The 24751-nt window shown below is 40.5% G+C and overlaps 2 protein-coding genes across 2 annotated transcripts in view; both read right to left on the bottom strand.

The window, feature by feature from the left end:
• The window catches only part of SLC9A4 (solute carrier family 9 member A4), a 34151-nt gene extending 33703 nt beyond the window's left edge, over positions 1 to 448 (bottom strand). The window contains exon 1 of the mRNA XM_040536438.1: positions 62 to 448. Coding sequence (XP_040392372.1) covers positions 62 to 326 — 265 coding nt within the window. The 5' untranslated portion in view covers positions 327 to 448. The remainder of the gene's footprint in view (positions 1 to 61) is intronic.
• Positions 448 to 22205, bottom strand: LOC121059481 (interleukin 18 receptor accessory protein). Its single transcript, XM_040536356.1, is given in 12 exon segments — positions 448 to 2808; positions 2810 to 3144; positions 3783 to 3953; positions 8778 to 8915; positions 9777 to 9931; positions 12480 to 12600; positions 12848 to 12916; positions 15742 to 15916; positions 17194 to 17368; positions 17490 to 17754; positions 18931 to 19062; positions 22050 to 22205. Coding segments are annotated over 11 exon segments (1806 nt in total). The 5' UTR covers positions 19055 to 19062; positions 22050 to 22205; the 3' UTR covers positions 448 to 2730.
• Between the last annotated feature and the right edge of the window lie 2546 nt (positions 22206 to 24751).

Below are 24751 nucleotides of genomic sequence, written 5' to 3'. Positions count from 1 at the left end.
GTTACATGGTGTGTTTTAAAACTTTTGCCAACAAAGAACCCAAGATACCATTTTTACTTACCTATTTTTGCAAAAGAAGCAAGAAGTATCCAAAGAGTAACTTCATAGGGAATTTGCACATAGTTATAGTCCAGTGTGAAAACTTGTAACCTCTTTTCTTGTAAAGAACCAACAGCATCCTCATGGTCAGGTTCATAGGGAGGCAACAAACTACTGCTCGGCTTGGGCTCATCCAAATAAGCAGCAGCAGGAGGGCATAGCAAAGTCAACAGCAGCAACAGCAGCCAATTCAAAAGCTTCGCATGTGTGAGTGCAGGACAGCCCATGTCTAGGGCTGTGACCGTCTTTTATTACAGTTGTAGTGTATGGTGGGTGCGTGAAGGAATGCAGCACTCACGCCTGTCGATTCACACTTCTAAAGACACAGACACTTCTTCCTCAGGACTGCTTCATTTTCCTATTAGAGGTCATTTAAAAAACCCTGATGTGCCTGCGCTGTTCCTTGTGTTACAGATGGACGTGGAGTTTATATGAAGATACCAGTTCTGCAGGTTCCTGAGACCTAGATAAACCCTAGATACAGCATCACTGTGTTAAAGTCCTTCCTAGCTACATAATTTTTCCAGCTATTCTGACTTTTTTTTCCCCAATTAAAAAAAAAAAAAAAAAAAAAAAAGTGCATCAGTGTGCATCTTTCAGGCAGTAAGCACAGCACAAGTAAATAGTATCAGATAGGTAGGAGAGGCTCCATACCTTCCTCTCCTGCCTTCACTCCCCGTCTGCCTCCCCAGAGCAGCTGGCACCTCAGGTACCACACTTGGCACTGCTCACTGCTCCTGTCTCACCTTGTAACAAAACCATTTGGTGTGCAAATAAATGTACTCCACACGGTTTACAGTAGGGACATCTGGTGGAGGACTAAGCAAATTACGTTCTCATTTAGAAATTTTTTCTCTCTCTTAAATGCACTTATTTAAGTTAACACATAACAAATTTTGTTCTTAAAAAAAAAAAAAAAAAGTGGAAGATGTGAGTCAGATCACAGGCCTAAAACTGGATGCTGAGTACTTTTGTGTTTAACGTTTGTTTTAACCATGCTAGCAAGGCATATACTGGACAACCACATTATCCTCCTCCAGCAAGACGCTCATCATTATGGAACATTTTTAAAAGGTCAGTACCTCCTCCAGAAAAGCTATCATGTTTAGTGTTAGACTAACAAAACACTCAAGCACAGTAGTGCCGAGTAAAAGCTGCTAAAGCCTGCATTGCTTACATTAGAAGTGAGAAAATTTCATGTACTGCCAATTACTCCTTTTACACCCACTGATCTGATTGTGTTGGAAAACAATGATGAATCTCCCAGGCTGTCGGGTTACCTCTACATTAACATGCACTGCAACCTAGTGAGAGCAGAGATGAACCCTAAAGCAACCAGTGCTGAGGACTCTGCATCCGTACCTCGTGTTTGGGAGGGGATTTCTTTAAACTAGATCTCAGCTGGTTCCACAGACCGAAGGTTCCCTCATGGGTGGACAACTCCACTTGATTTTTTTGTGGAAAGGGATCCAGTTTGTGCACTCTGCGATGCTCTCAAGTGCAAAGCAAAAAAGCAAAAGGCAACAAGTGGTGGCAACTGGGAAATTTGCTTCAAAAGCTTATCATGATCTGAACTAAAACCCCAACGCAGATACAACTGCAATGTAAGAATTTTTTCCAGTGCAGCCAGTGATACTGGTTGATGCTTTATCTCTATGAGTGGCACTATCTTCCGCTTCTGCCCCAAAGTACCACAAACAGTCCTCCTGTCCTCCCACTGAAAGCTTTGAACCCAACACAAAATTAGGTAGGAGAATCAGGCCTGCTTGCAAAGCAGTCATTCTTTTTTTTTTTTTTTTTTTTTTTTTTTTAAATCCTGATCCTGCTCAGATTTTCTTAACTGCATTTCACTTACTTAGAGCCATACACACAGACTGCAAGCTGTTTTGCAGGTAAGTGATATGAACCCTGGTGAGCTAGCAGCCAGACAACTGTAAGGGAGAGGTAATTACTTCAGAGTCCCTGAAAGCCTACTAGCTGACAACCATGTGATTTACAACCGTGATGCACCCATAGTACCAACAGGTTCAGTGGGACCCGTGAGTGACCACTGCCACACAGTGCAGACATTTCTGAGAGTGAAATATTTCATGGCTTGTATAAACACTTTCTCCCATTGCAGGAAGGGTGAAGGTGCCTGGGACCATTCCTTACACAACATTCCTTCTTCTCTCAACTGCTTCAGCATACCCAGTTGTGGCAACCTCCCAGAGCTTTCATCCCTGGTACTCTTACAGGACGAGGTAACTCCTTTATAGAGTTTGGATTTGTTCCACAGGACTGCACAAGAACAGCAAACTACAAGATTTCTCTGGAGTTCCCTTTTTTAATCTTTTTTTCTAGAAAAAAAAATATATATATATTAAAATGTTTCAGCAGAAATACAGTGCAAAGAGCAAAACATTCTCATGTCTCAGCATAATAGTAAAAGAATATAATAAATATAATAATAATAAATTACTAAAAATAGTTCACATTTATGGTTGTGTGCAGTGCCATGTAGTTTTACTGTGTGCTGTAGCACATTCACTCTGTAGTCCTTCTCACTGTTTTGGAGTGAGCTATTACTGGTTGAAGTGATGGTCCACAATAGTCAACTGATGTATAAAAAGGTCTTTAACAATCATGTCATCACTCCTGAGACTGCAGTGATCCCTCTGTGAAATTTCTGTTATCGATGTACCAGGCTGAATAAGCTTTGAAAAAAGCCCTTTAGGCTGCATTCTCCCAGCACCTTAGCAGTATTTACAGGCATGTGGTAACACACATATTTCCAGAACTTCTTGTTTGGAACAGCAGATGCAGAGGGCTTCCAGGTAATGGCTGGTAAAATCCTAAGGGCCTTCTTAACTACTGGAGGCAAAGTCTCCGGCTCTTGGAAAGCCTGGAACTTTATTAAAACCAGTTTGATCTTTTTGTCTTCCAATGCACAGTTCACTGCTGCCTGCAGTTCAAAGATGCTTGGTCCGCTGACATAGGCAGGGCTCAAAATAATAATTATTCTTCTGCTTTGTCTAATGGCTGTAACAACTTCATCTGTGTATGCTGGAGAAGAAATTACAATAGTTACTGCATTGTATATTGGACTTCTTATGAAAATCAGTTCCTTTAACAACAGCTAATAACCATAAATACAGAAAAACAGAAATAGGGATGTAGAGCAATCACATAACACTTATAACTGTGTTTGCCATCAAAAGGTACCACTGCCATTTTTACTCAGTGTGGAGAACACAAGTTCATGCTCAAAAGGTGAAAGGCATAGCTGAGACCACAACACATTCAAGCAAGGTCTCAAAGGATGCTTAGATTTGTCTTCATCTCTCCCAGGGACAGGTACTGAGGGCTTTCTAATTACTGCTGGTGGAGCACTGTCTAAGGTTGGTCAGAAAGTAACTACTGAAAAATTCAGGGCCTTCTTTTCATGGAATGGAGTCTGCCTGCAAAGAAATTATTGGAGAAGAAGCTTTGTCTCGTCTTAGTATCACCCCAACAACCACACTCAAATATACATGTTTCTCAGGTGCAGGGACCAGATACAAAAATCAAATGTGATATGATTTAATCAGAAACTCCAGAGCCAAAATATATCATTTGTTGAACTAACACATAAGTTTTTTTTGGAAAGTGAAAAACAATTTTATAAGAAGCAGAAGATTTTCTATCATCCACTGGAAACTTACCTCCTCCTGGAAGAATATCTCTTTCAAGAATACATAACTTGTACCCATATTTGTTTTCAAGCACATCTGGAAGAAGCTCCAGGGCAAATTTTTCCTCACTAATAAAAGCAGAGTCACTTTCAGAAGAGTCTGATTTTGCATAGGACACAAATGCATCAAATTCTTTGCCGTCTAAAATAAATAAACAAGTAGCAATATATACATTAATAAGTGTCTAAAGCATTCAGTTTCTTAATACAAAGTTTTGATTTATATTTTATACATTTACCTTCTATTTAAGCAGACCCAACACAATCTGAAAATTATCAGCTGTTCATGAAGTACAGACATTCAGTCACACAGAGCCAAGCCTTCCTCCCCAATCTCTTCTCTGAAGACATACAGTACCAAAGTGAATGAGGATACTACAGATGACTATTGGAAAGAAGTTTAAATCAGGCACATTTTTGTATTTTCAATAATAAGTACCAGCTCTCACCAGTGGAAGGTCTGTCCACTTCCAGGCAAATTCGTTGTTGTAGGGAATGATTCCCAGTCTTTTCTCTCATTCACCCAAATGCTAATTCCAAAGACAGTCATCAATGTACAACCTACTTTAAATATGGTGAATTTTGTTTTAAAAAGGGGGAAGGAGTTGATATTCTTGAATATCAACTGTTTGTGAAAGATACACAGTTTTCATACACTTATGTTTCTAGTCAGAGAGACGGGTACAAGTAGCAGTGCTTAAATCTGATCCAAATGTCAGACATTGAATACTGACCAATTCCTGAACTTCATTACAGTTTCATTAAAATAATTTTTTTTTCAGGGTAGAGATTACAAATATATAAACAACTTCTCTCAGCTCCGAAATACCCTGGTACCAGTGTCCCGAATTACACCCATTCCTAACCACAAGATAAAAGAAACGTTATCTATTTGCTAAACAAAATTTAAACTACACTTTAGGGAACAGGAAAGAAAATGTAAGAAATTGCTTATGAAAGCAAAAGGCACACTGGTCTCATTATAGTTCCCCATATGTATGTTCCTAATGCCATTTGAGATGCCCTAAGATGCCCTTTTGAGACTGCCAAATTTTACACAGGAACTATTGGAGACCCAAATATTTTGGAACAGCAGGATAACCTCAGGCAATCCAAATGACATTGGACACCTATGTTTAAACACCTGAGTCATATCATATGTCAATAAAGACGACAGAAACCAGACGGCAATTCAGCTGTTTAGCAGAGGGTCCTACTCCAGGGTCTTTCTGCAGGGTGAGCTGAAAAGCTCTCTAGATTTCACTGCACTGACTACATCTACACTGAATGGGAACTGAGACACCTAACTCTGGCACATACACATAAGAAATGGTACTGAATATCACCCCATGCCTCATTCCTGACATCCTGATTTCTGTCCCTAGATGTTAGATTAGGATCACAAATCTGAGCTATCCCCATCAGGTTCCCACAGGATCAGAAGAGACCCTCTACCCGGGAAGAAAAGGGGCTCAAACACAAATGGAAAAGGGTCTCAATACGAATGGAAAACTAATGACATGCATGAGTTGGAGTCAAACAATTCATAACCAGCAGGTTACATTCATAACCAGCAGGTAGCAGAAAGCATGTCATCAAAAGAAAGCGTAGGTGTACAAATCCGTTTTGGAGGCCAAGGATATGATTAGACAATAAATGTTATATCTCTGCTCCTCCCCCCTGCTCCTTGCCATACACTTCTGCCACTTCCTTGTATGAGTGTTGAAACCCTTGCGGTATCAGAGGAAGCTATTACCACAAAAGTAGCTCGCTAGCTAATTATCTTGTGCTGGGTTGTTTTACTGCCAAGCTGAGCCAACGTAGGCCCACAAGAACAAATCACCAACAGCAGGTATACATGGACTGGGGTGGGGGTTGGTGGCAGAACAGTGGGACATTAGGCTGGTGTAGCCAAAATGTCCAGCTACATCCTGATTTGAAGCTGCTTTGAAAATGTTTTTTAAATGACATAAAATCCTTTGCACTACAAGCCAGTTATTCCTTATTTCACCCACAGAGGTCACTGCAGTCTTAGTAGACAATGACCATTGACTAGATGCATCACTTTTTTTTTTTTTTTCTCCTTTTTAACATCACTATTACAACAGCAAATTAAAAACACATCCATAGTAAACACCACTGATTTTTTTTTCCAGAATTGTACAGGAGAACCATTACACCTTGAGAAACTTTTGAGACAAACATTTAAGATGCCCAAAAAGCTGAAAATGAAAAACACCTCAGTTAAGCACAGCAACTGCATCCGTTGTCTACACGTTAACACCACAGTTTTCTTTGTCCTTGTGGGAGAAGGCGAGATTTTAAAGAAGTATATCTTAATTAGCTAAGGAGAAGGCCCAATGGTTAGAGAGGCATGAGATAAAGTATGACCTCACTACTCTCTTCAGTCACCTAGTGCGAGGGTACAGAGGAGTTGGTGATAGATATCTCTGAGGTACACGGTGGTAAGAGAAAAGGCAACATCCACAAGCTGCTACAAGGGAAATTCTCAATAGATGGTAGTGAAAAAAATTTTCACTGTGAGAGTGGTCAAATATTGGAGGATGTTGTCCATTTTGTGAATTCTCTGTCCTTGGAGGTACACAAAACTCGTCTGAACAAGGTCCTGAGCAACCCAGCCTAGGCTTGCTCTGCTTTGAGCAGAGTCTTGGATGAGATGACCTCCAGGGTCCCTTCCAACCTGTGTGATTCTGCAATTCTCTGGTTCTGTGCTAAGAGGGATAGGAGAGAAGGAACAATGGAAAGGAAAAAAACAGCAAAATAAAGTCATAAGTTCTGCTTGCTCTTTGAGCAAGCCATTTCAGATCTCAAGTGACTTGATATGTACTCACATGAAGTGAGAAACACGTATTCTTGCAGCTGGGAACACCTTTTGTGGTGAGTCATCTTCAGGCATAAAACTATCTGGATAGGCAGAGCTAGTCTACACATTTCATGCCCCCGTGCTGCAAATGGCACTGTGCACACGTGGTATATAAGAGTCAGGGAGCAGGACAGAGGGTACAAGAGACCCAAAGGTGTCTTAAATCTCAATGCACAAATCTCATCAGGTCTGTCTCTGTCCTACTGATATATGTTGCAAAGTCTAAGGGGACTTTCCAGAGGCTCTTAAATCAATTTTCTGCCAAACAGAGGGGAAATTTGAGTGATTTCCCAAATAGCTTTTGCTAGATGTCATAGGGCTTACAAAAATACTTTCCAATTGTTTCACTGTGTATGTATTTATAGATAAATAGATTTGCTATTTCAACCTCACACATAATTGACATACACATATGGAAATGTAAAAGCAGACTCAGACACATTACATATCTCAAGTTGCATCAAGACCCAAGGATTTTTAGAAAAATTTCCTTGGGCACATACTATCAGATTTATTTAAACCCATGCAAGAAAACCAAATGATAAATTTTTTGAAGTAGGCACTGTGATTTCAGATACATTTTTACACTGCCTACTGTGTTGGAACCCTGTTTTAGATGAGATGATGTGGCAATGCTGCTACAGAGATTTGAAATGTGAAAAAGTTAATCACTGATGCAAATATTAGGATGGTCAACATAACTTTTGGAAAGGAAATACTGCCCCAAAGTGCACTTCTGTGTCCTGCCATCATCTTATTTCACGGAAACACAGCACCACAGAGTGGCTGAGGCTGTCAAAGCCCCCTGGAGGCCACCAGGCCCAAGCCCTGCTCCAACAGGGCCAACCAGCACAGGCTGCCCAGGCCCATCTCCAGGCAGCTTTTGAAGGCACCCAAGGAGGAGACCCCACAGCCTCTCTGGGCAGCCTGTGCCAGGCTCCGTCACCCGCACAGCACAGAAGTGCTCCTGGTGCTCAGAGGGAGCCTCCTGTGGACCAGTTTGTGCCCAGGGCCTCTGGCTCTGGCACTGGGCAGCTCTGAAAAGGGCCTGGCTCTGTCTTCTCTGCATCCTCTGCTCAGATGCACGTTGATAAGAGACTCCTCTTCTCCAGGCTGAACAGTCCCACCTATGAGTCTTCCCATAGGATATTCCACTCCTTTGATCATCTTAGTGGCCCTATGTTGGACCTTTTCCAGTATGTCCATGACTCTCTTGTACGGGGGGGTCCAGAACTGGACACAAAGCTCCAGGTGCAGCCTCACCAATGCTAAGTGGAGCAGAAGGATCACCTCTCTTCACCTACTAGCAATACTTCTTAGCATCTAAAGCATACTGCTGACTAATGTTCAAGTGTGTGTCCACCAGGACCTCCAGGTTCTTTTCTGCAGAGCTGCTTTCCAGCTGGGTGGCCCCCAGCCTTTACTGGTGCCTGGGGCTGTTCCTCCCCAGGTGCAGGACTCGAGCCTGCCAAAGTCCCTCTGGATGCCAGCACGGCCCTCTGATGAACCTGCCACTCCCCTCAGTTATGTGTTATCTGCAGATTTACTGAAGATGCACTCTACTCCAACATCCAGATCATAAATTAAGATATTAAACAGGACTGGACCCAGTACTGAGTCACAGTATTTTTCTTCTCTGTTTTCTCTTCTGAGAAATTATTTGGCTTAAACTGAAAAATACATTAGACCTTGGAGTCCTTCACTTAGTTCTGTGAGGACATTTGATTCTTGTCCACAGGTTCAGTTGCACGTTAGAAGTCTGGTTATGCTCTGTTATTCCCTGAAGAGGAACTGGTAAAATGCAACTTCTTACTCTGATCATCTATGGATAAATCTTGTAAAAATCTAACTGTGGTATTTCAGTTGCTATTTAGATATTTCCTTCATATTGCTTGGCTTTTTTATTATTATTATTTTTTAAATCTGAATCCACTGAGCATCTTTCTAGCTTTAACAACACTTGCATCAGCTCAAAGAGAACAGGGTTATTAAGAGAATTGAATTAATTCACACTGGATTAACCCACATAGCAAAAGACAATAGTAAAACCAGAGAAAAGTAATATTACACCATGTTTCTTACCTCCTGTAGTTTCGTTGTGGACCAGATAGCTTCGGTACATCAGCACTATTTCAATCCAGTGCTGGTAAATAAAAGCAGTGCACGAAAGGAATGCAAAGAGAATAGAAATGGCACCGCATAGTATGTATAAGAGAAACACTGTAGAAAGAAAATGGTCTGTCATAATTCATTCTTTTCAAAATAATGTTGACACTTAGATGAAAACATCAGTTCACAAATGGGGATAACCCTGCTCACAATCATCACTCTTGCCCCTCTGTCAACCCTTAGCAAAGTCAGGAATTCATTGAGCTGCAAATCTCAGCATAGTGTTTCAGTCCACCACTGGGGACCATGCTTAAATTGCACCTCCTTGATGGTGTGAAATGCCCATCTGTGATGAAAGGCACAGAGAAAATAGTCTGTGGTACACTCAATAGAGATGAAAGTAGTCATTTCTTGAGATGGAAAAGACGCAAATAGCTGCACACAGTGCCCCGCTGGAGACTTCCTGTGCCACCCCAGTGATGAATCTCCACTGTGAACTATGGTTCAAATCAGAGAGCAGTTTAATTTCCATAGTCATTCTGGTTTTGGCCTTTGCTTGAAAGGCTGACACATTCATATCAGTTATGGTAACTTCTCAGAAACACACATGCTAAAGACTGAGGGAACAAACAGAAACGTCCTATGAAAATCAAAGAATACTATTGCTTTCAGCAGCCACTCTGCCTCAGTTTAGTAGATTGCTTATTACTACTCAGAGATGCTGCTCTCCTCTTCCCCCTCCCACTTACTCTTCAGCTTCCACCTAGCTGCAGGAAGTCCCCATATATCCCCATCCTTTTGAGCAATCATCAGAATCAGTGTTTCTGACAAATCAAACTTTTTCTATCCAGTTTCAAGAAACTGCTGTAGCTAGCTAAAAAGTCATTGACCATGTCAATGGAGAAGAAATCTGTAGCAGTGAGTAAATCAAAATATATCTATAAGGGCAAATAGTCCTCCATCTGGTTTTACCTCTCCGTTTTCTTTTCAGTTGGATCACAGCAGTAGCATTCCCCACAGAATTTTGAGCAAAGCACGTGAAGTTGCTTCTGAAGTCCATCTCAGAAACTTCCTCCAGTTTGGCAACATGAAGAAGTATGTGTCCCTTTAAACCTTTTGGATAAACACTAAAGAGAAAAAACATATATTTGCATGACACCTTCGCTATTTATTCACAAAATCCCCAAGACATTGAAAGAGGAGCTTAGCAACTTCTTCACATTCAGCTTTAAGTTTTAACAGAGATGCAATATTCTGATTTAGAACTTCCATTTGTTTTTTCATCATAAGATCACACTAAAATCAAAGGTCTGCAGACTGAAAGGTTTATTCTTACTTCATCAACTCAGCAAAATATTTAAGTACTTGTTTAATGTTAAATATGTAGATGTTTTTGACTTCTAGAAGATTATTCGAATTTCTCTAACATTTTAAATATTCCCCCAGGGGAAATACAGAGAAATGAAGCTCAAAAAAAGAGACAACTAGCTGGGAAAATAAATAAAAATAAATAAATAAATAAATAAATAAATAACAGAGAGAGAGAGAGAGAAGCGCAATCTTTTTCACAGGTATAAAAAGCCCAAGGACAGGACAGGCAAACTGAATAAGACAAAAATAAGGGACTGAAGTATAGAAAATGAAAAGGGAACAAAGGAATCCCTTTGAGGGTGGCAGGGAACAGATCTGTGTTTGCAACCTCTTGAGAATATTTAGGGTTTCTGAATCTCAGTGTTTCTCTTTGGAAGCCACAGTACAGGTGTCTCTTGGTCATCTGGAAGGTGCCACATGTCATGCCAGTGCTGGCCAGTATGCCAAAATGGCAATCTACCGTGGCCCTGCTGCGCCCAAGAGGCTCACATGAGTATAGATATGAACCTGAGGATTCAACCTGTGCTGAAGATCTGTTGGGATTGTTTTATTTATTTGTGGTTTGGAAAAAAAAATAAACAGAAATTGTATGCACAAAACTAAAAACTTGGTGAGATATATTTCAATGTGAGGCATTCAAAGGTTAGGAAAATCCAGAAGTTATCTCCTGTATTCTGAGATTGCAACTATCTCATGAGTGGCTCTGTGTGCATGTGTGTGATACTACCATTTACTATGTTTTTCCCATGCGACTCCTATTAAGAACATGATTTTAGCAGTGACAGCAAGGCTTTTGCTTCCCCCAGTGCACGGAAAGATGACTCGGGGCGGTGTAGTAAAAGACATGCTTGCCTTATTGCCTCTAGTACGTTCCTTCCCCAAGTTGGACACCACATAAGTGAACGAGACAAAGAAGCACAGGAAAGAAAGGGAGGTTGGGTTGTCCCAACTGACAGCAAGCTCAACATGAGCCAGCAGCGTGCCCTGGCATCCAAGAGGACAAACCCCATTTTGGGGTGCATTAAACACAGCACAGCCAGCTGGTCAAAAGAGGTGGTTCTCCTACTGGATTTAGTGTTGGTGCAGCCTCACCTTGAGCGTTGTGTGCAGTTCTGGGCTCCACAATATAAAAAGGACACTGAGGTACTTGGAAGTGGAGGGCAGCAAAGCGGGTAGAAGGGCTGGAAGGCATGTGCTGTGAGGAGGCTGAGGACACCTGGTCTGTCCAGCCTGGAGAAAGGAGGCTGAGAGGAGACCTCAGTGCTCTCTGAAGCGTCCTGAGGAGCGGAAGCGCAGAGGGAGGTTCCGGTCTCTGCTCCCTGGGCACCAGTGACAGGACACACAGGAATGGCACAGAGCCGTGCCAGGGGTGGGTCAGGCTGGGCATTAGGAAAGATGTCTTTCCTGTGAGGGTGGTCAAACACTGGAACAGGCTTCCTGGAGAGGTGGTTGATGCCCCATGCCTGCCAGTGTTCAAGAGGCAATTGGACAATGAATGCTCTTTTTAATATGCTCTAACTTTTGGTTAGCCCTGATGTGGTCAGGCAGTTGGACTTGATGATCTTTGCAGGTCACTTCCAACTATTCTATTCTATTCTATTCTATTCTATTCTATTCTATTCTATTCTATTCTATTCTACTCTACTCTACTCTACTCTACTCTACTCTACTCTACTCTACTCTACTCTACTCTACTCTACTCTATTCTACTGTAATTTCACAGGAAACCTTTCCCCCATGTGTCAATTCTCTGTGGGGTCTAGCCTTGTCAGGGAAGACTCCTTGCAGAGTCTAGAAATTCAGTTCTGCACACCCTTGGGCTGACTTGATAAATGCACATAGCTCAATAAACACACCCCAACTTCTGAAGCACAAAAATCTTTTCCATGTCACAGAGAACTGGTCTAAAGCACTATGTCATTGGATCTGGTTTATTCCCCACTTGGAGACAGCTTTCAAAGAGAGAGAGTGTGAATTGTTAACAATTCTGCTAAACAGAAAGAGCACAGATGCTGAAACTGCCCATGAGGTAAAATTTTAAGAAGAAGAGTTAAGATTATGCAGAAAATTTGAGTTCTTGACTTTTGAAGATGTTGTTTTGAAGATATTGGACTTTGAAGATGTATTTCTGGATGTAAATATGCTCATGGATAGACACAATTACATGTTGAAGGACAGAGCCTTATGAGTTTCCTTCAATAAAACTATGTATTAAAGCTGCTGTGGTAAAATTTTTACAGTTGCTGACAGTGTAATCACAGTACTGTGTTTTGTTGTTGCTGTTGTTGTTGTTTTTCTACTTACCTTGTTTTCTGGTTCAGTTTCTCATTTACATTTTCTTTGTTGTTTCTTTGCCATGTTACACTCCTTACAGAACCTCTTTCAAACCCAAACTGTACTGGGCATTCCAGTTTAAGGGGCTTTCCTGGAAGAAATTAACACAGGAAAACCATGTATGGAGGTCACTGCAATATTCTTCCCTCAAATAGCCTGGGATCTGTAATAATATATAGTCCTGCCTTTAATATTCACAAAGATATGTATGAAGACAAAAAATGTATAGAAAATTCTCACACAAAGAGAACAAAGCTGTTTTATCAAGATCTATCATCATCTCTAAATACCTCATTTAAACATTTTCTTTCACTTTCAGAGAAGGAATCAAAACTTACCTAGCTCTGCTTCAAGGAAAACCACTCCACTGGGATACAAAATATTTGGTGGATGGATAGTGTTTCTTGCTGCAGTTAACAAGAATATTATTAATATTCATCTTAATATTAATTATTAGTATTCTTCTTAATAAAATTATTGTCAATGCCAATGACCAGAGAAAATATTTTATGGATTTTTCTTTTTCAAATGCTAGATCAACTTTAGACACCTCAGTCCAAGAGGACGATCTATGGTTGCTGAAGTGTCTGAGAGTTCACAGATACAAAAGTTTTGACTACAAAATTTATGTAGCTACTTAAAGACTTGCTATCTCAGTTGCTCTGATACACTGCCATCTTACCTGAGCTGGGGAGCTCAGCACCTGTCCTGCACTTAAGGTTATTTAGGATTCATATATTTGTGGCCCCTTTGCAAGACCCCTGAGTGAACTTACTCCCACGCCAGTCCCCTGCCAAGCCCCATTCCACACCCAGTAAGCATACATGCAGCATACTAACCCCTCATTCACACTGTAAATGCACAGCAAGGTTACTTCCATGAGTTTCTTCTCATACCATGAGTTTATTTTCAAAACAGAGGTTGTCAAAGGGCACAGACAATGACACCCACAGTTTGTGCAGTATGCTAGGCAATTACCCAGGCTGTGGGAAAACAGCCTGAAGGGGCTAAAATCCACACCTCTGATAATCTAGGAAAGTTCCATACTGCAGGAAATTGTGCCACAGAGACACTTATTTTTTATTTTTTTTTAACTAAGCTGCAGCAGAGAAATGTATGCAAAGTTCAGGTGGAGTATATATGTACACGGTAGTTTTCAAGTGTTTTTCTGACTGCTGTAAACTGAGGAACAAGAACTGAGAAACATAGTTCATTTGTTCATGTTCAGCCAGATCAGAATAAAAGCAGATATAGTCCATGCCTGGGACCTGTGATTGACTGGGGTGACAAAAGTGTCTAATAAGCGTGTCTTGCAGCACTCAATCACATACATCTGTAGAAAAGCATGGCTTTTTGACTGCACAACTTCTGTAGCTATCTCTGTTATCAAACTAAACAAAGGTGCCCTCTTTGCTGATACTGAGTCACTAACGTGCTCCCTTGCACAGTGCTGATGTTGCTCAACTGCACTCTGCCAGGCAATGTACAGACTGCACCTGAAGGACAGCAGAGGACAGTAAACATTATGGAAAAGGTCACCAGGATTTGGAGGAGAACACAGGGCCATGCCATATCACTGGACCATAAAGCTCTGTCCAGTTTTGTTTTGTAATCCAATCAAGGCCTAAAAGAACAGGTCGTGCAGGCATGCATGATGCTTTTCCCCAAACAACATTCAACAACAAACAGCTTCATTGTTCGATTGCTCACAGGTCCCCTGTTTCCTCCGACATTAAAATATCACATGGAAGATGACAGTGATCACACCAACATCACCTTCCTCATCATTGTCAAGAGAAAAAAAATGAAGTTCTCATTCATGTCACAAGAACAATTCTGTCACCTAACTGCAGAAGAGAATTCTCTAACTCCTACTTTCACACAAGCCTCTACTTTAAGATTGAGTGTAGTGGGTTTACGTGGCAAGGTTTTGGTAGTGGGGGCCATAGGGGTGGCTTCTGTGAGAAGGATCTAGAAGCTGCCCCATGATTGATAAGGGCTCCACTGCTGACCAGAGCTGAGCCAATAAGTGATGTTGTTTTGCGCCTCTGTGAGAGCATATTTAAGACAGGGAAAAAAATGCTGTGCCACACAGCAGCTGGGAGAGTGAGAGGAGTGAGGAACAGCCTTGCAGGCACCAAGGTCAGTGAAGAAGGAGGGGGAGAGGTGCTCCAGGTGCCGGAGCAGAAGTCCCCTGCGGCCTGTGGTGAGGACCATGGTGAAGCAGGCTGTCCCCCTACAGCCCATGGAGTACCACGGTGGAGCAGGGTTCCACGCTGCAGCCCGTGGAGGAGACCACGGTGGAGCAGATGGACCTGCACCGACGGAGACTGCGGCTTGTGGAAGACCCCTGCCCGAGCAGATTCCGGGCCAGACCTGCAGCCCGTGGAGAGGAGCCCATGCAGGAGCAGGTGAGCTGGCAGGAGCTGCTGCCCGTGGGGAATCCAGGTTGGAGCAGTTCGCTCCTGAGGGATGGACCCCGTGGTACGGACCCATATCTGGAGCAGTTCTTGAAGAGCTGCTGCCTGTGGGCAGCCCATGCCAGATCAGTTCGGCAAGGACTGCATCCCGTGGGAGGGACCCCACAGCACAGGGGACGAGAGTGACTGAGAAGGAGCAGCGAAGATGCGCTATAGACTGACCATAAACCCCATTCCCCTGTTCCCCTGGGCCGCTCGAGGGGGGAGGAGGTGGAAGAGGGTGGATGTGGGGGAAGGTGCTTTTGGTTTCTTTCCTTTGTTTCTCGCTTCTCTAGCTTGTTAGTAATAGGCAATAAATCTTACTATCTCCCTATGCTGAGTCTGTTTTGCCCGTCACGGTAATGACTGCGCGATCTCCTTGTCCTTATCTCAATCCTTGAGCCCTTTTCATCATATTTTCTCCCCATTCCTCTTTGAGGAGGGGGAGTGAGAGAGCGGTTGTGGTGGAGCTCAGCCGCCCACCCGAGTAAAACCACCACATTGAGATACACTGCTTTTTGCCAGATTTTCCATACAGGATTAGCATTCTACCCTCCCGGTGTTCAAATACCTCTCTAACATTGCACATACTCTAAGTACATGGAGAACATTGGCACCAGTTGTGGTTTCATGAATTCTACTCACAGATTGAGAGATTTAAAACCTTGTTTTTTTCAGAACAAGAGCCTGAACAAAAGACATAAGTTGGGTAGTAGAAAATAGGGGAAACATTTTATTTGAGGCATTTCATTCTTAGTTACTATATTACTCACCAATGACTTCTACTGTAACTGCTGTTCTCATTGTCCATTTTGTAGTATTGTCAAATAGAGTGTAATCACATACATATATGCCAGCATCTTCGTCATAGGTTGGATTCAAATAGATTTCATTATGCTTTAGCTTTAGGCTTTTTCTGTTTTCCCTGTGTTTTACTCGATGACCATCCTAACGAGAAGAAAAGAATATCAGGGAATTAGATGTCCTTTTGTTGTTGTTGCTGCTGTTAAATTAATTTTATTTTAAGGCACTTGGATGGGATTGCCATGACAGCATGGCTAAGCCAAACTGTTTCCATTGAAACCTCAAAAAAAATTTATTAGCAGTCTGAGTACAAGTTACATTAAAAAAGTTACATTAAAAAGTTACATTAAAAAAACATATGGCCTATAGTATGTGGATATCATTGCTTGTAAAATAATAAAAAAAAATAAAAATAAAAATCTTTAACAGTTGTAGCACATTAGAGAAATATGAAATCATGAACCTAATATAAATGAAATTCATGTTACCAAAGAGACAAGAAAATGATCAATATTTTATTTATTGACAGACTGTCTTATTTTGTAAATAAATGATTTTGAAACTAGCTTCACATTCTTTTCTGATAAGAAGATTATGGTTTGGTATTGTTTGAGGTTGATAATACTGTCACTATGTTCAAAAGAAAGAATGCTTTTTTTTTTTTTTGAAAAGCATCCCTATTTTTCACAGTTTAGTTTAGGCAAAATCTCTAGGTCATACCTCATTTAAAACTTAAATATAAGTGAAGAGTAACTTTGACTAGATGAACATTCTACTTGATAGAATAAATACTGTAAATAAATCAAGATAGTAAAATACACTACTGAATTTTCAGTCATATTCATTTGCATATATAGTACAAGTTTAGATAATATATTACAGTTCTTATAAACAAAGTAGGAATAAATTTTAGCTTGCAAGTATTTTAAGTTAGTTGAAAAAGATTAAGTCAATGATTTTTCAGTGGACTACTATTTCATTAAAAACAACAGTCCTGGAAAGAACGATCTGAAACATTAATCTTGAAATTCTTTTGTTTGTAACAAAGCCACTTTTTCTTTCATATATTTCACATTTTCATAATTTATGATGTCAAAACAAAACTTTCAAAGTTTAAATTTCAATCACGTCAATTTTGTAAATAACTTATTTTGATTCTCAATTGCTTCAATTAGTTGAAAAGAAAGCATTTCTAGACTTCTGTTTCATGGAATAATGTTGCAGGTGTCACCAATTCCATCAAAACTCTTCCTTACAGACTTGATAGACATTAATTCAAGGTTTTTCTTTTGGGCTGAACACCTCAGTCTGCGTTGTCTGTCACAGAAGACGTTCAAGAGCCTACGGCACATGAGTATCAACCAGGCCTAACCCTGTACCTCCACTGAGCTTTTTCAAATGCTTAAGAGAATGACTCTTACCTTGTACCATTTTACATCTGGCTTTCTTATATGGCTGTAGCATTTTGTCCCAGGACAAGCTATGGAATTCCCATTGCCAGCAAGAAGATACAGCGTATTTGTGTCGTAACCCAAACATTTTGCCTCCTTTTTTGTTTGAACCTCCAGAACAATTTTAAGACATGGAATTTTTTCCCTGAGTGATGTATAAAAAAATTAATCTTTTAATACATAAAACAAACAAACAAGAAAACCCCAGCCAAACAAAATATATTAATTCTTACACAGAAAGATGAGCCTTTTGCCCCATTACATACCATATCATACAGATGTAGATTCCAGAAGCGCTGTCCCTTACTGGTTTAAACCAAAGTGCATCCCCTTGCAGAGCAAGGTTAGTGCTTTCCCTGATAGCTTCCAGATGCTCTTTGTCTTTCTGATGCCAGAACCATTTCACCTCATGTTTTACAGGTGAATTTTTATAAATGTTGGTGGCTTCTTCACCTGGTAAAGCGCATTGTAAAACAAACTCCGTATCACTAATAGTGCGATACCATAACTGAGGCTTTGCACGGAAACACCCTGAAAAGCAGGAAAATAAAATATAAGTACCACCTGAAAAGAACACACAGCACTCATGTTAAAAAAAAAAAAAAAAAAAAAAAAAGAGAGAGAGGGATACTGAAATACTGAAAAAATACAGTTTTGCTTTTCTTCATAGTAAATATTTTTTATGTGACCTTATGCTCAGCTAATGACCAACTTTGATTTTCTTAAACACAGAATTGGTCAAAGATTTCAAACACTTAATCAAAAGCTGTCAAATGTTTATTATGCCTTTTTCAGACATCTAATATGAAAATAGTTTAAGATTTTTAGCAAACCAAAGATTTTCACATGGGTGCTAACCTGTTAAACCTCAACTCTGTAGGAAAGCCAAAGCTCTCCTGGTTTCCCTCATATTAACGTAGGAGAGACTGACGTAAACCTGAAAAAGCAGAGCCTGCCTGCCTCACTCCCTAATGAAGATGAGACTGACAAACATTTCATTATCCTATCATTGCTTTCAAATTTTTCTCCTTGTACATTACAGTTACCGTCTCTAAAGCTAAAAGGTATTTTGGATTCTGAAAGCTGTGGTCACACATCCTAACCCCCAATTCTCAATTCTCTAAAGGCTCACCGACCTTGCTGCATAACTCCTCCTGCTAGTCAGGATGTGGTAACCCTTGAAAGCAGGAGGATGGCATGATTTCACTTCAGCAGAAGGGAGCACATGAATTCTTCAGTTCCTCGCCTGCCCGTCTGAGAGTTTCTTTGCAGTTTTGGTTTCTCTCTGCAAACCGAATTTGATCGAGCTCTTCCAGACAGATTGTGTGGGTGGGAGACTTTGAAATATCAGTCTCACTCTTCATTTCTCTTTCACCTCCCACTTGCTTGGAACAGCTGCTGGAGACTTCAAGGAGTCATGAAAGCAATTCATTTGCTCCATTCGGTTATAAGAAATTCTCCTTTATATTTGCCCTTTCGTTTTCATTGGGGAACTGAATTTTGCACTCTATGTAGGGTCAACTGAACTGTACTACCAACACTTAAAAAGGCTTCAGAAAGGCTAAAAAGCAGATATTTGCCTGAAACAGCATTAACAGGTGCAGGAAAAACTCATGAAGGCATGGCAAAATGTACACCCACTTTTTTAAGTTGTCAGCAAGCACCACGAACACCAAAAACAAACACCCCACCAAAGCAGACTCTTACCTGGCAAATTAATCTCTCTAACTTCTGCTCCAGTGACAAACAATGCTAGAATCCAACAAAAAGTGAGCATTATTTTCTTTATCAATTTTGGTTGATATTCTGAGACATTTTCTTTAAGAATCATCTTGCTTTCTGTAAAAGAGGAAAACAGACATTTGTTGCAAATAACAATCCAATAAGATAGATAGGTAAATATGTATCTCATGTAGCTCTACAAACATTAGCAGACAATATTTCCAAAATATTGTGTGTTTTAAAAATGGGGTTTGCAGCACTCTTCCTGCTCAAGCTATTACATGCAAGTTTAGGATAGATGGTATTCAAGAATACACAACAACCTCTTTAAATACACCATGCCTACAGTTGCTTACAGCTGTATTTCTGGGTTGTACCGACAGCAATGCAGAATTGCCCACCTGGAGTGGAAATGCAGTTTTTTCAGCAGCTGTTGCTGTTACAAGAGGAACCTGTCCCCTAAAGTGGGTGATAACATACCAGATAATGAGATCAGCCTTTAGTTAGTGATAACTATCAGCGAGAAAGGTGTAAGTGGCACCAAGACCCATGGAGTTCTGATGCAACTTAAGGCCAATAGCCCCAGAGTGGTTTCCTCTGGGATTAAACCAAATCAGAAGGCATGCTTATAGCTGCAAATGGCACATGTCATGGGGCAGGCTGTCCAGCATTCATCTTCAATAACCTTAAATTAGGTATTTAGTAAGAACATATCCAGTGTCTGTGACTGACATGTCTGGACTGCCTGACTCTGGATCTCAGTGAGTAAAGGCTATGTCCTTTGCTGATGTTCACATTGTGCAAATGAGACCTCAAGTACTTTTTCTTTGTTTATTGGTCTATAGAGTGACTCTGCATTTGCACAGCTGCCAGAGAGGCACTGAGTCAGCCCAAGGGCAAAAAGGAAAAGGTCAGGCAAGGGCCAGTCCCTACTCTGTTGGCACCTCATGCAAATCAGACATGACTCAGGCAGGCAGCAAGAGATTATCCAGTGCACACTGAGCGGGCAACCTAGGAGAGGAAAATTCCCACTCTACGTTTTCTCAGGCAGCTGTTCTTTGTAGAGAGGAGCACTTTAATCACTGTTCTGTTCAGCATGTCTCTATTCCCTACAAGTGAATGGAATGATCTATTTTCACACTCAGAGGTCATATAGGGTAGGTTAATTTGCTTGTCTTGCCCCATACTGGTATTTTCTTACACATTGGCTGCTGCCAACTGTCATCACCCCATACACATTTTATAATCATCCTGAAACTTCAAGCCAATATGTAAGTCTGAATAAAGAGAGAGAGTTTCACTGGGTGAAAAACCTTCTAAACTTTTGAAAGACTGTCTTATCCACTGCAAAAGGATTAATGGATCCTGGCTCTTTTGAATCTGGATTTAAGACAATCACAAAGATCTCTCTCAAGGTACCCATTAGTGCTGCATCTGGACATATTCACACTGCATAAAACAAAAGATAATGCTTTCAGTTATGTCACCCCCCCAGCCCACATGGCAAAGGCATACTGGTGCTGGTAACAATCAGAACCCAAAGGCCTTGTGTGCGATTCAGACTGGATTCCCTAGAGCAAGTGAGCTGATGCAGTGTGTCACTGTTACCAAACAGGGAAGGTCTCATCTGCTGTTCTGTCCTCCCGCTTCCATCTCCCTTGACCCCAAACAAATGGTCCAGCCGCTGTCCAGTGACAGTTTGGGTTCTCTTTGGTGACTCAGTTCAACTTTCTGAGCCACCAGAAACTATTTGAGGAGTGCCTGACCTGATACAAGATAAGCTGTGGGGCTGTTGACTCTGTTGACTGTTGACTGTGACTACCTGTTTGTCTGTGTTCAGGGACTAGCAGCCTATAAGTAGCAAAATTATATTAAGTGGCCATTCACAAAACATTTAATAATGCCACTGACATATAATGTCTCCAGTTTACTGCCATGCTAACAATCTGCTCTTCAAGTTCAAAGGGTCATCATGAAGGAGGAAGAAGTGGGAAAGGGAGGGATTGCTAATTAATTTAGTAGCTTCAGTTAGCAATCTGTATAATTCTCTGTTGTATTTTGCTAGCCATGGAAAGACACACCACTGCAAAATTTTTGGGCTAATTTACTGCACTTTTGTTAGAGAGCTGCAGAGCCTTCGCATTTTTATAGTGCTTGCAAAATCATTACAAGACGTGAAATTAAGAAGTGTGGTCTTGCAAAAGTATTTGACGAGAAGAAGGAAATTCACAGCTGAAGCAAACAACAATTACCAAAGGAAAGGGTTACGTGAAATAGTAAATGACCATCCATGTGTATTTGCACTTCAGGTGGACTCAATGTGATTCAGTGACTCAAAATATTCAGTGACTTGCTTTTATCTTGGTCAGTATCTGCCAGAAAAAGAAAGCAGCCTTTCCCTGGGCAACTTATTAAAAAGAGTCTCTCTGCCTTCTGCCATGTGTGCGCCCCTATTATCATATCCTTAGTTCAGCAATTTAGTATGTCATTTCACTGAAAAGTAACTTATATGCAAATGAGTCTAATGTGGTCTTAACATGGTAAAACAATGTAAGAGCGAAGAACAAGAACTGTCTTATTTTGTCTATGTTTAAACTCCTTCAGGACTCTCACAAGGAAATGATAAATCTCCATTTGACAGCATTTGATGCGCATTTACATAAAATATAAGAAAAAAAAAATCAAAATCCTGAGAGCGGCACAAAATTTCACGGTATCTCTGAAATTTATTAAAAATCATCAAACAACTATCTTACGTCTAATATTCTGATGAAAGTTACTTCAGACTCGGAGCTTCCAATTTCTGTGAGTTGTTTTGGATTTACATCCAAAAAAAAAGGCAAAGATAATCTAATTATAAGAGCAAGATTACAAATAGTCACACAGGAGAAGAAAAATAGGTTCACCATGCCTATGAAACAAAAAATACTCTGATGAAACTACTTACTAAGGAACCACTGCTTTGCCAAAGTAATTAAAACCAATTTACTTTAAAATGCATATTTAAAGACAATAAAAACAACTCATTTGTCAAGCAGGTAGGGGGAGGACTTAAATTTGAAGCTAAAAGCTAATTAAAAAAAGAAATTATCTGAAAATCTTACCTGCACATCCTACACTACACGATACAAATTGTGGTTAGCTTTAGCTGAACACTGTTGAGTTGTTTCCTTTACAGGAATTTCCTCTACCTCAGTGTCATCATCCCTTCCTTTTTCAGTTTAGGTGCACTAGGTTCAAAGTTTCCGGGTAATTTTCTTGTAAAAAGATCGGGGAAAAAAAAATGCCTCTAGTAAGAGATCTAAGCATTCTGAGTTTTAAAATCTTTTACTTGCTTTGTGTCAAAAATGCATTGGACTTTTTAGCTTGCTTCATTTAAGAGCAGAAAGGGTAAAAGATCTTTTTTTTTTTTTTTTTTTTTTTTTCCCAAATGCTGCTACTGGATGGTTCATAAAAGTGTGTAATATCAATAATCTGCAAGCTAGCCAATGCACAATATACAACACAGATCAATATTCACTATAACAGGCAAGTTCCCCCTGCCTGTAGTCTTTCCACATGCACTGCAAGCAGGCATTATACGAGGGCTGTTACTTTCTTTCTGTGCCCTCACAGTTTAGCCTTGTTGGCTACCTTAGTGGGGCTTTGGTAGGAGAAAAAATGAATAGTGACAGCTGCCTGTGACTTCCCCATTGGACTGGCAAGGCAGGCAGAGCCTTTCAGCATATACAGTCCCAGAGAGTCCAGCCCCTCTTCCAGGCTTCCTGTATGGACATGAAACCCTTAAATGACAGTTTGCACAGTGACTCTAAATACAAAAAGACGTCTGACAGCACTTTCTTATTAATTCATTACAGTTCTCCCCATTTCAATAGAGGTCATGTGGATACACAGGTCCCTCAGATTGCACCAGATATTTCAAGATCAGTAGGACTTGTTTCTCCTTCCCTGGTGAGATCACTCTCTTTACTGCGGACTGAGGCAATTACTCTATTTCATTCAGGGTCCATAGGAAGAAGCTAGGAAAGGCTTTTTGCTGTATAGCAAGTGAACTCAGCATTGCCTATGTTCATGTACATACTCCTTTAGGCAATGTCCAGTATTAATATTTGGCTATGTTGGGTTCTGAGCATTTGGAGATATAGGATGTGTATTCTCAGATTCAACCATGTGTTTATCCCTTTGCTCCTTCCCAAACGGAACCCACTGATTATTACGCTTGCTGACTGTCTCCTCAAATACCTTCAGTATTTTGTCCCAATACAAAGTATATCTTTGGTTTACAAGTTACAGAACACTCCAATGTATCTTTGTAAGTTTCAGTATAAAGAGTTAAGGCTTTTGAAGGAGTCTTTTCTGACTATGGAAAAATAATAATAATAAGTTTACTTATCTTTCCCCTTCAAGGAATTACGGAGTGCAACATAAACAAAGTCAAGACTTCAGACTGTTGGAAAGAGAAGATGGATTTTTCCCAAAGACACACCTTACAAAGATAAATATGCTTCATTCTTTTCAAGTGCTCATTGTAGTACTCTCTAGGTAATATGTTTATTAAATAAATTCTAAAACAATTAATAGGTCAGTCCTATTACTAGAGCAGGATACAACAGTAGCACGAGTCACATACAATTTTGGAAGTCATGCTGCCAGAACCACACCAGATTAAAATGTTAAGTAGAATCAAATATTTGACTGAGTCTCTGCCCCAATTCACCCGTCCTCTTTTGTAAAAGTGATATATATGCTAATAAAGCAGTCTCACACAATGTACTTCCCAGGCTCCTATTTTCGCATTGCACGTTTACAAAAGAGAAGGTAAAAGACCGGTCCAGAACTTCCTCTCTGCTTCCTCTCCCCTCACTCACTCGCTCACTCATTCAGCATACTTTATGCTACAGCTACAGGAAATTGCAGGCTCCATTCTCAGGAATGTCTTCCCAGCTCTGTGGAAAGTCAAGGTAGGGGGTCCATGTCCTACCTTGTCCATCTCACTTTTGCTCAAGCATTTTGTCAGCCAAGAAGCAGGAGGGGAAATGTACCATCTCAGTATGTAGTCTTGTACTAGTGGGAGGAATTAATTCTCTTTAGTTTTCTGGTACTATTCTGGCTTAACACATTCACACATACATCCTCCCCTCCCCAGCTATGGTTAACACTGAATAGGTAAGAAAATTTCCACTCCAATTATTTTCTACACTGAGTCGGTGGTGTTGGTTCTGCTATCACAGGAGGTGTTGAACAATACCTAAACATGAACTTCTGTCCGGTTTGTACTAGTTTATACAGTCAGTGGAATAGCATGTTGTCAAGTGTGGCTTATGGAGCAGTAAAGTAATTCACCTATTACTCCCCTGGGAAATAAGGGAAGGTCTTGTTACTTAGCACAAATCTGCTGCACTACAGTACAGTCTGTCTCGGGCATTAGGGTGTAATAATACCAGTGCCACATGGAGGTACTAATAACTGAATAGACCGCTTGCAAACACAGAAAAGAGCAAAGAAAATGCTCATGACTCAGACCTTCAAAACCTTTTCACTCTTACAATCTTTATCACTGTTAATTTGGAAAGATTGCCTAGTACTTCAAATTCAATAGCAATCCCTTCTTGACTTTCTTGGTAGTCTAGTCCACTTACTGGAAGCCAAGAAACATAAACCCAAGACAGATGACCACCACCGTATTATGAGTTTTCCTTTTCTAAACTCACTGTCACTTTTAAATTTGCACAGTAGTTTTTTGTTGTTGTTTAACTAAAAGTCAGATTCATACAGCTTTACAAACAGTTTTGGATCCTCTTACGGA

The sequence above is a fragment of the Cygnus olor genome, chromosome 1 (genome assembly GCF_009769625.2).
Source record: "Cygnus olor isolate bCygOlo1 chromosome 1, bCygOlo1.pri.v2, whole genome shotgun sequence".
NCBI classification, from domain to species: domain Eukaryota; kingdom Metazoa; phylum Chordata; class Aves; order Anseriformes; family Anatidae; genus Cygnus; species Cygnus olor.
The sequence above is the reverse complement of the archived record's forward strand: the minus strand, read 5'-3'. Positions and strand labels throughout refer to the sequence as shown.